Source organism: Camelus ferus, chromosome 22 (genome assembly GCF_009834535.1).
Source record: "Camelus ferus isolate YT-003-E chromosome 22, BCGSAC_Cfer_1.0, whole genome shotgun sequence".
In the NCBI taxonomy this organism is placed as follows: domain Eukaryota; kingdom Metazoa; phylum Chordata; class Mammalia; order Artiodactyla; family Camelidae; genus Camelus; species Camelus ferus.
In genome coordinates, this window is record NC_045717.1 from 25,730,781 (window position 1) to 25,741,421 (window position 10,641).

At 58.2% G+C, this 10,641-nt stretch overlaps 1 protein-coding gene across 2 annotated transcripts in view; it reads left to right on the plus strand.

Moving 5' to 3' along the window:
- The window catches only part of GNG7 (G protein subunit gamma 7), a 128,109-nt gene extending 120,929 nt beyond the window's left edge, over window positions 1–7,180 (plus strand). For both annotated transcript variants that reach the window (XM_032466073.1, XM_032466071.1), the window contains 2 exons: window positions 258–376; window positions 3,625–7,180. In XM_032466073.1, coding sequence (XP_032321964.1) covers window positions 296–376; window positions 3,625–3,750 — 207 coding nt within the window. In that variant the 5' untranslated portion in view covers window positions 258–295 and the 3' untranslated portion in view covers window positions 3,751–7,180. The remainder of the gene's footprint in view (window positions 1–257; window positions 377–3,624) is intronic.
- Window positions 7,181–10,641: the final 3,461 nt, after the last annotated feature.

A 10,641-nucleotide genomic window follows, 5' to 3' on the forward strand; every position in this document is an offset into this window, starting at 1 on the left:
TGGCTTTGTGAACTTTCCTGGGACATTTGGTGGTCACATCCAGCGAGCACGTGCCCCCGACCACACAGGAGGGGACAGTGGGGAAGATGTGCTTTGCTGGGCCTCCCACCAGCAACCTAGGGACTGCAGGGCTGCAGGGGGGTGGGGCGGGGCAGGCCCAGGAGGCTTCCGGAAGCGGGGTGTCCCTCCTATCGGCCCTCCACCTGCAGTCCTGGGGTGTGACAGGCCAGCTCACGTCTGTCTGCTTCCTCCCGCAGCTCTCTGGACGTCGGGGGCCCAGAGCTGATGGCAGACGATGTCAACCACTAACAACATAGCCCAGGCTCGGAAGCTGGTGGAGCAGCTCCGCATCGAAGCTGGGATCGAGCGCATCAAGGTGAGCTGGGTGGGTGGGCGAGTGGCGGGCAGAGGAGGGGAGAGACCCCCAGGCACACCTTCAGCAAACAGGGGGCACAGACCGCTCAGCAGGACGGTGGGGAAATGCGCTCTGCTGTGCCTCATGCTGTGTGACTTTGGGCCACTCACTTAACTCCTCTGAGCCAGTTTTTTCAGCAAAAAGACACAGATGTAAACCTTCTGTCATGGGTTGTGGTGATGGTCGGCGTGCCAGCATGCTTTATAAACACAGTGGGGCCCGAGGCAGGCCTCGAGTTCTGCTCTAAGCCCACCCCAGCCATTGGGGTCCTTCCCTGGACAGCCCCAGATAAGGCCACCTCAGGCCCCACCGAAAGCATCAGCGTGAGGCAGGCACCGTGGCCTCTGTCCCCTCATCCTCAGAGCTGGCTCCCTTGCTGTGACAGATGCACATAGAAGTTAGAGCCCCGGCCCCTCAAAGGGGAAGGAGGACACGGGCCTTTCACTGTTTGCTTTCTTCACTTCTGCGTCGATTGCGTTTTTTGAAATCAGCATGTTTGATTTTTATGCTAAAAGAAAAGAGAAGAAAAAAGACAAGCAGTTCCTGCTCGAAGACACTTAACCCATCAGGGACCAGGAACATGCAAAGCAAAACAAGACAGTGCATCCTCATCAGGCAGTCAGCTCTGCGGGCTTTTTTTTTTTTTTTTTAATTTGCATAAATTAAAGTTAACCATTTTTAAAGTACACGATTCGGTGGCATTTGGTGAACTCAAAATGTTGTGCAGCCATCGTCACTGATTCCAGAACACTCCATCGCCCTAAATAGAAACCCCATCCCATGAGCAGTCATTCCCCATCCTCCCCCCACAGCCCCTGACAACCAGGAGCCCCCTCTCTGTGTCTGGGGACTGGCCTCTTCTGGACGTTTCACATCCATGGACTCACGCACTGTGTCCTTCTGTGTCTGCTTCTCTCACTGAGCATCGTGTTCTCAGGGTCCGTCCATGTGGGAGCGGGTGTCAGGGCTGCTCTCCTGGTCACGGCTGAGTGATGCTCCCATGTGTGGAGGGACCATGTGTGTTTACATAAATGAATCTTAAGTCCACAAGTGGACATCATGACGACATCCAGGGCTTTCAGAGCGTGTAGGCCAAGCAGCTGGTCTCTGCCTCTTACACAAGACGAGTGTCTGACACTTTTCCAAATCATTCTTACCAAACCCCTGACCGCTTTGCAAAGGATGGTGAGCCTCCTTCGAGAAGCTGTTTCCTGCCCCAGACCCCAGCCTGCAGGTGGCCAGGTGAGGGCCAGGAAGTCTCCATCTAGAAGACACGGGTGTTTCATGGCTCCACGTTAGCCCTGCTCCAGCCCCACTGGATTAGTCAGGGGCATATGACTATATTACAGAGAGAGGAGGGTGTGACATGTATGTTAAGGCACTGGCTCACACAGTCATAGGCTGGCAGGTCTGAAGTGTGCACGGCAGACCACAGGCTGGAGACCCAGGGAAGAGCTGATGCAGCTCGAGTCCGAAGGCCGTCTGCAGGCAGAAATCTTTCTGCTTTGAGAGACCTCAGTCTTTTCCCTGATGGCCTACAACTGATTAGAAGCGGCCCACCCACAGTACGGAGGGTCATCTGATTTACTTAAAGTCCATTGATGTAAATGTGAATCTCATCTAAAAATACCTTCAGAGAGACGTCTAGGCTGGCTTTTGACCAGACAGCCAGGTACCCTGGCCTCCGCAATTGTACACTTAAAATCAGCCATCGCCCTTAGTGTTTGCTAGGGCTCCCTTCCATCAGCACCCCCACCCCCCAGACACGGCTGGTCTGGGGATTCCTGAGGAAGGGATGGCTCTTGGTGGAAGGAAGGGGTGGGAATCCCTGTGATGGCCTTAGGCCTCCAGCCTGGCCAGGTGGGGAGGAGGCTACTGCACCTCCCAGTGGGGTTGGGGGGCCTCCCATGAGGCGTCTGAATGTTCCAGAACTCTGAGCATTCAAAGCATTCCTAGGGGCTGAAGACAGAGCAGGCCCCGGTTGAAGTGGTTTTCCTCCGCGCGCCCAGCCAGCCCGGGCCCTGGCGGAGAACGCTGACTCACCCGCCCGTCTGATGTCGGGAGGGCTCCCCCGGCGCCCCTCTGAATGTGGGGAGGAGCAGAGGCAGGACGTGACAGGCCTCCCTCCCAGTCCCGCCTGAGGTTTTGGGGCCCCCGGACAGTGACCAGGACCGCAGGGCCAGGCCCAGTGAGAGGTCGCCCGCGAGGCGGGGATGGAGGGCACAGAGCATCCCCTGTTTCCCGGTCATGAGATGCTTGTCGGCGGGAGGTCTGTCTTCCAAACTGAGCTCTAGGATCCGAGCCCGGGGCCCTGGCGCCCGGGGCTGCAGTCTGGGGCACCGAGGCCCCTCCCGGCTGCCACACCTCCCAGAGCCCTCCCCCTGCCTCTTGCTGCACAGGTGGGAAGGGGGCTGCCGGAGGGGCCAAGGCCACAGAGACGCTAGCAGGGTGGGACCCCGGGAACCAGGCACCTGCCCTCATCTCCGCCCTCCTCTTTTGGGACCCTGATGCAGGGAGTCCTAGGTGTCAGCCCACTCACCAGGGTCACTGATACCCAGATGGCTTGTGGGGGCGTCCAGGCAGGGACCTTCCTGTCAGGTCCATTCTCCGGCAGAGACAAAGTCTTAGACTGAGCCCTCCCTGACCCTTCCCTTCAGACTCTGCCCAGCTCCTGCTGGGGGAGGCTCAGTCCTTCTTCTTTAATCTTCTTTAAATTCCAGTAAAATAAACATAACAAAAAACTTATCATTAGTGATATTAGTGTGTCCACCGTGTTGTGCACCCATCACCACTACCTAATTTCAGAACATTCCATCACCCCAAAAATCACCCCCATCCCCATTAGCTGTCATCACACTCATCCCCCCCAGCCCCTGACAGCCAGGAGCCCCCTCCCTGTGTCTGTGGGCTGGCCTGTTCTGGACGTCTCACATCCTTGGAGTCACACGCTGTGTGTCCTTCTGTGTCTGCTTCTCACTGAGCATCATGCTCTCAGGGTCCGTCCCCGTGGTGGCGGGTGTCATGGCTGCTCTCCTGGTCACAGCTGAGTGATGCTCCCACGTGTGGAGTGGCAGGTGGTGTGTACCTGGTCTTCAGTTGATGGGCATTGGGGTTGTGTCCACCTTCTGGCCGCTGAGCCGTGCTGCTGTGGACACAGGTGTCTTGGCCCTTTCTTATCTTTCCTCTCTCGTCCTTGTGCCCACACACAGGTCTCCAAAGCCTCATCCGAACTCATGAGTTACTGTGAGCAGCACGCCCGGAACGACCCCCTGCTGGTGGGAGTCCCTGCCTCCGAGAACCCCTTTAAGGACAAGAAGCCTTGTATTATTCTATAGCTTTGTTTTCCTGTGTGCTCAGCCCCTCTCCCCACCCCCCACCCCCAGTCAGGGCATCCTTCAGTACCTAGTCCCGCAAGACTTTTAACTCCAAAAGAAATGCACAGCGTTGCCACCGCCCAGATGGGGTAACGTGTAGCCTCTGGGCTCAGCTGGGGCTTCAGACCCAGCTCCGCAGCCCTCACAGGGGCCCTGCTACGCAACCACTTCGACGGGGAGCAGCTGAGATGCCCCAGAGACAGGGTAACAATTTTTTTAAACTGAGTTGTCATTGGAGTTGCGGCCCAGGGCAGAGCTGGGCCAAGGGACAGGACGGAGGTGGGTGACTTAGCTGCGGGCCTGGGCGACCTGGCCGGGTGTAAGTTTTGCAGTGGCCATTTGTGAAGATTTCTGCCGGGTTGATTTCTGTGGGATGCTTTTTTTGGGGGGGTGGGGGGCAGTAAGCAGAGTAAAACTGGTTCGGGGTTGGGGAGAGGCATTATGAATTTTTTTTTTTGGAAATTTTTCTCCTTTCAATTTAAAATGTGTTAATCCAAACTGCTAAAAATCAGGTTTTATTGGCTGAAGCAGCAGCTAAACTGGATTGAATGGTAAGGCACAAGTGGATTTTAGAGGCCTGGAAGGGGACTTCGGCTGTGAAACGCATCCGTGTCACCAAGGGTCACCCTGCCACGTGGCTTTCGTATGGCATGTGTCACCCAACAGCCACGCCACAGCCCCTGCCCTTTCCTGGGGACCCCGCCCATTCCACAAACGCATCTTCGCAAGTGGCCCTAGTCAGTGTTATGGCCGGCTGAGTTTTGTTTTGTCGTAAGCACGAGACGTCGGTGTGGGCAGTGAGAGGCTTCGGTCATATTCAGCTCTTCCGTTTGGCTTTGTTTTGTTCCACTTTCGTGCACTGCCATGCAGCTCGGGAGGCCTGCCCAGTGAGCAGGGCTGCCCAGTGCGTCGAGGTTTAGCAAGGTGTGAAATGACCTGGAAGTAGCCGCGGAGGCCCCTGAGATGAGACCCTGTGCCCAGAAACGGAGGGGCACCCGCCGCCCCGCCCTCCTCGCTCGCGCTCAACGACCCCGAGCATCTGGCCGGAGGGAGCGAGGGGAGTCCATCACTCCGCGCAGCCTGGGAAACGTGGGGCGTCATGGAGCTGACGGTTGGGGACAGGGCAGGGGGCCTTTTTACAATTGCTGTTTCCTCTCTTAAGACGCCCACCTGCCCTCACCTGCCAGCGCCGCCTACAGCCGCGGGGACCCCGCACCCCGAGCTCCGGCCCACCCCCGGCGGCGGCGGCGGCGGCGGCGGCGGCGGGGGCAGAGGCTGCAGTCCAGCCCCAGGGCCCGAGCGGGAGGGCCCTGCGCAGCCGCAGAAGGCAGGCGGGGCGGGGCCGGGCCAGAGCTCGTGCACCTCGCCCGTGCCTCGCCGCTTCGCGCCCCTGTGGTCCTGCGGGGCTCCGATCTTGCATCGCTGGGAAGCCTCGCGGGATGCCCCCCGCCCCCGCGGCCGGCCCCCGCTGCGTGCAGACCCAGGGCCGCGTTTCTCCCAGGCGCCCAGCTCTCTCCGGCCGGTCCGGGAGCACCTGGGGCCTCCGGGGGCCGGGCCTCCCGCACTGCAGTTGGATGGGAAAGCCGCAACCCCCCGCCCACTCAGGCTGCTGCCCCCTTCCACTGCGTGGGGAGCCAGCGGCCGAGGTGCCTCACCCCGTCCCCAGCAGAACAGCAGGTCGGAACAAAGCCTGTTCCAGAAACCTCCGGGGCGCCCGCTGGGCAGGGGGAAGCCAGAGCACAGCGGGGCTTAATCCCGAGGGTTAGAGGGGCAGCTGGCAGAGCGCGTCTGCCGGCGAGGACACCCCACCAGCCATCTGCTGACTGGTAACCCTTTGCTCTGTGACAGAAGCCTTAATCCCTTGAGCCTGAGATCGGTCCGCGCACCGCGGGCCTTCCTCCTGCGCCCCCCACTGTCCCTGCCCTCCAGCCACCCGGCCCCAAAGAGGGCAAGACAGCCTGATCTCAGCGTCAGGAGTGTCCGGGGACCGAGACCCCATGCCAGCCGTGCCCAGCCCAGCCCCTACCGCGTGTCCCCACCCGAATGACTCGGGGGAAGGCACTAGGAAGCAAAGCCCAGGACCCCTGGCTGAGCGGGGTTGGGGGTGAGCCAGCCTGGCAGCCCCATCCCGACTCCAACTCCGGGCTCAGCGAGCCTCCGCTCCCCCCAGCCCTGAAGCAAAATCGTCCGTTTCTACCCACCCCCACCCCGGAGACCCCAGGGACCCAGCTGCCTGGGTAAACTGAGGCCCAGAGAGAGTGAGGACAGCCATCCCCCAGCCCCATGGCCGCAACCACCCAGCTGCACTTCAGGGGCCGGCAACCTCCCACCCCAGGAGGTGGCGTCAGCAGAAACCCCACTATGAGTTTCTTTCCAGCTGAGGAGGAAGCCCTCTTTTCCTTTCCTTTTTCCCCTTCTTAGAGTAAACGCCAGTGCCCTGGGCGAAGGCCTGGAGCCTCAGTGCATACACGGCAGTGTTTCCTGCTTGTGCTTTTGTGGCTCAGGTATCAGCAAGAAGACAGGGTTTTCAGGGCATTTGGGGGACTGTAAGTGGCCGGGAGCTGGTGAGGGCAGTGCGGACGTGGGGGAGACCAGTGTCTCTCAGCCATGTGACTAGGGGGAGAAGGTGGGGGGTACTGAGGACACAGTCACCTAAGAAGGGCAGAGCTGGGCAGCAGAAGCGCAGTCTCCCTTTTTCTGCAGCCTGCAGTGCTCCCTGAGGGCCTGGCCCGGCCCAGCCCTGATCCTGTGGCCTTCCCTCCCCTCCCCTCCTCCACTCCAGGAAGGAGCTAGAATGTAGCCCCTTCCTCATCATCCCCAAAGGTAACCCCCCAGGCCAAGAATTAAGTGACTGGGCTGTGATGTCATGCGGTGGGGACGTGAACCACTGGGCCTGCTGGAAGGTGCTTTCCTCCTTTGACATCCCGGTCACTGTGTCCGGAGGCGCTGGGCCTCCAGGCAGCTCATCCTTCTTGGCCCCGGGATGGCAGGAAAAGGCCATCAGACCCTCCCTCGAGCATGAGTGACCTGGGGCTGTTTCCAGGCCAAGGCGAGGCCACCAATGGTTGCTTGTCCTTCAGGAGCATTTATAAAAAGCCAGCCTGATGCGGGGTCCCCTGAACAGAAGCCATATGTCACCCTCCACCCTCTTCCTCCTCTGTCCCTGGAGACTATGGCCAGACATGGGAAAGACTGGTTCCTGCTTCTCAGAAGCAGCCTGTGGTTCTAACAGCTTCCACCCCCATCTGCGTGTGGATGTCCAGTGGTTTTTATTCTGATTTTTAAAAAATTCCAGGTGTGCCACACCCACTTTCCTGCTGTGTTGTAATATTGTGTGGGATTGTTGATACCAAGTGAATGAATCCACAATAAAAAGGCTCACTGTTCCTTCCTGCTGGCTCCGGCCCTTCCTTAGCTCCCTGGCTGCTGCTTGTGGGGATGGATTGGGGTGGGGGTTACACCCCCACCCCCCACCAGCCCTGGGAAGAGCTACACAGATGGAACCGGGCTTTGGGCAACAGCACAGAGAAGTGACCTCTGGCTCCTACATCTTTCTGACATGTAGTTAGAAAATTGAGGAGGAGGCCATCTGAGGATCTGCCCGTGTTGTGAGTCTCAGGTCCTCTGAGAGCTCGGAGCCTGGGAAGGTCTTGATCTCGCCCCTTCCTGCTCTCCATCACCCAGAAACCACCCTCGACCTCCAGACTCCTGGGGAGAGGTCAAATGAGTTGTGACCCAGCCTCACTGCACATCACGAAGAGTTAAATCTTTGGTGATACATCTGTACATGGCTGCCTCCCACCTCTGAGCAGAGAACTTTCTTTGTGTAAAACGTTTACAGAGTCAGCTGCACAAAAATTGTGTCCCATGTATCATGAAAGATAAGATTAGGGAAGATGTGGGGGAGGGGGATAAATTAGGAGTAGGGGATTGACAGACACAAAGTGCTACACATGAAATAGGAGAGCAACACGGATTCACTGCACAGCACCGGGAACTATGTTCAATACCTTGTGATAACCTATAATGGAAAATAATTGCAAAATATTTATCATTGAAAATAAAATTTTCTTTATTGGAAAAAAAGTATAAGATTAGAAGGCATTTCAAAAACCTAAACATGAAATTACCACGTGAGTCAGCAGCTCTACTTCTGGGTGTGTACACAAAAGAACTGAAAGCAGGGACTTGAACAGATATGTGCACACCCGTGTTCCTAGCATGATCCACAGCAGCCCAAAGGTGGGGACACCCTAAGTGTCCAACAGATGACGGATAAACAAATGTGGTCCACCCACACGGTGGAATACATGATTCAGCCACAAAAAAGAAGGAGATTCTGACACTTGTCCAACATCGATGGACCTTGAGGATGTGATTCTCAGTGAGAGAACCAGACACAGAAGGGCAAATACTGTCTGGTTCCACTCACAGGAGGTCCTTAGAGGAGTCACATCCACAGAGACAGGAAGTAGACGGTGGACCAGGGGCTGGGGGAGGGGAGGGGGAGTCGGTGTTTCATGGGGACAGAGCTGCAGTTTGGGAAGATGAGAAAGTCCTGGAGACGGTGGTGGGGAGGGCGGCACAACAGTGTGAGTGAGCTTAACGCCGCTGAGCGGAGCTCTCACAAGTGGTTACGATGGTGAATTTCATGTCATGTGTATTTTACCACAAAAAGAAAAACACCTTAGCCAGTGTCCAGCTGCATGGCTAAAACTTGACAGATGGGCGGTGCTGAGGACCGGAGCAACTGCAACCTGAACTCCACCGCTCACCGGTGAGGGGTGAGGTGCTCCAGCCACTTTGGGAAAAGGTTCTGCCATTTCTTACAAAACTAAACACACACCTACTCCCTGACCCGGCGATTCTGCTCGTGTTTACCTAAGAGAAACCAAAACATCTGTCCACAAAATGTCTTGGAAGGAAGGAATGTCTTCTCACAGTCCAGCCTGGAAACACCTCAAGTATTCAGCAGCAGGGACTGAGCCACCCCTACCCCAGAACCCTCAGCCGCACGATGGGACAAAGCACCACCAAGGACGACAGCCGGGCGGTTCGCAAATGCACACCCGCGAAGTGGCCTCACACAGGAGGCCCGCACGCTTCCACTTACAGGAGGCTCTGGACTGGGCGAGGCCACACAGGCTGCGGGGCCAGGGGAGGACCCCGAAGACTCCACGCCCCAGCCTAGACGTGACACCCCCCACAGGCGAGGAGGCTCCCCGGGGGCCCCTTGTCCTCACAGGGTCCTCATCAGAGGGAGGCGGGGGGTCAGAGTCAGAGAGAGACGAGAGATGCCGCGCTGCTGGCGGTGAGGATGGAGGGAGCCGGAAGCTGGGAGAGGCAGGACCACGGAGCCCCCTGGCTGGGGCTGGGGGCAGGCAGGAGGCGGGAGGAACGGGTGGAGCGGGGGAGGCTTTTAGGGCAGGGACCTGGATCTGTGGGACATGGTCTTGGTGGACACACGACGTTGTACCTTTAGCAAAACCCACAGAACGTATGACACCAAGAGTGACCCTGAATGCCTGCAGTGGGCGTGAGGGTTGCAGACCCCCGCCCCACCGCAGGAGGGGGGCTGGCTCTGATGGGTAGTGGAACAGGCCTACAGGAAGCAAGTGGCCTCCAGAATCCAGAGGGGCCTTTTAGGTGTCGTGCCTCCAAAAAGGTGGCAGGGGGGCAGGGGAAGCAGCTCACCCTGCACCTGCAGGGGCCACCTCGGCAGGCCCAGGCCCAGGCCGAGACGTCTCCCTGAAGTGGAAGGCCCCCCATTCCTGCGGGACCTCTTTCCCACCCTCTGATGTGCAAGTATCTTCCCCGCCAGCCTCACTGGAGCACAGTGGAGGCGGAGGGGAAGGTAAGGCTCCGGGAAGAAGTGACCCCCCTCCATTCTAGCAGGACCTCATCTGATCCAGTTACACCCACTGAGACCCCATTTCCAAATAAGGTCCCATTGTGAGGTTCCAGGTGGGCCCGAACTTGGGGGAGACGCTGGTCAACCCACTGCCACATGTATTTCCAAATTCATTCATTTGGCTGAAGAGCTATCTCACTGTGTTCGCAACAAGCGGACTTCCTCTCTTCATTCCCTAAGGGCCTGCCTGAGAGCTCACGGTCCAGGGACGTAGAGTGAGGCTGAGGAAAACACACACAGTCATCACTGTGCAATGCCGGGGACGCGGCTTCACCTGGAGACGTGGGGAGCCTGAGCTGGGCTAGTGCACGGGGTTGAACTGCGCACCCCCAAAATCTGTGTGCAAGTCCTAACCCCAGCAGCTGTGAGCGTGGCCTCGAGGAGCTGGGTGTGCAGGAGCGGGCCGGGGGAAGGGGCTGGCAGCACCTGAAGCCGGAGAAGCAGAGGACAGAAAACGGAGGGCCTTAGGGGTCGTGCTCTGCACTCTGGGATGTTTCCGGTCAGCTCCAGGAACCCAAGAAGCAGGACGACTGCCAGCCAGAAGGGGTGCTGCCCCAGGACCAGAGCACTGAGTTGGAGCGAGCTGTCTAGTACCGATGGCAGAGAGTAAACAAGAAATTCAGAATGATGATCAGCGCAGCCATCCGCACAGCCAGGACACTGGTTTCGCTTTCAGAGTCCGCCCCGTCCCGCCGTGAGCTCCTTGAAGGGGGGAGAGGGCCAACTGTGAGTCACCGAGCTTCTCCATGGGAGCAGTGCCCTCATATGAGGGCCCCTTCTTCAAAAATTACAGATGTCAGGATGGTAACTGCAGGATGTTGAACTTTGTGAGTCTGGGGGCCCCAGGTGACAGCTTGGGCCACCTGCCCACAAAGCTGGCCTGCCTCTCAGCACTGGAACTTGCCAGGTGGCTTGTTCAGAAAGGAACCTATAACCCTCCT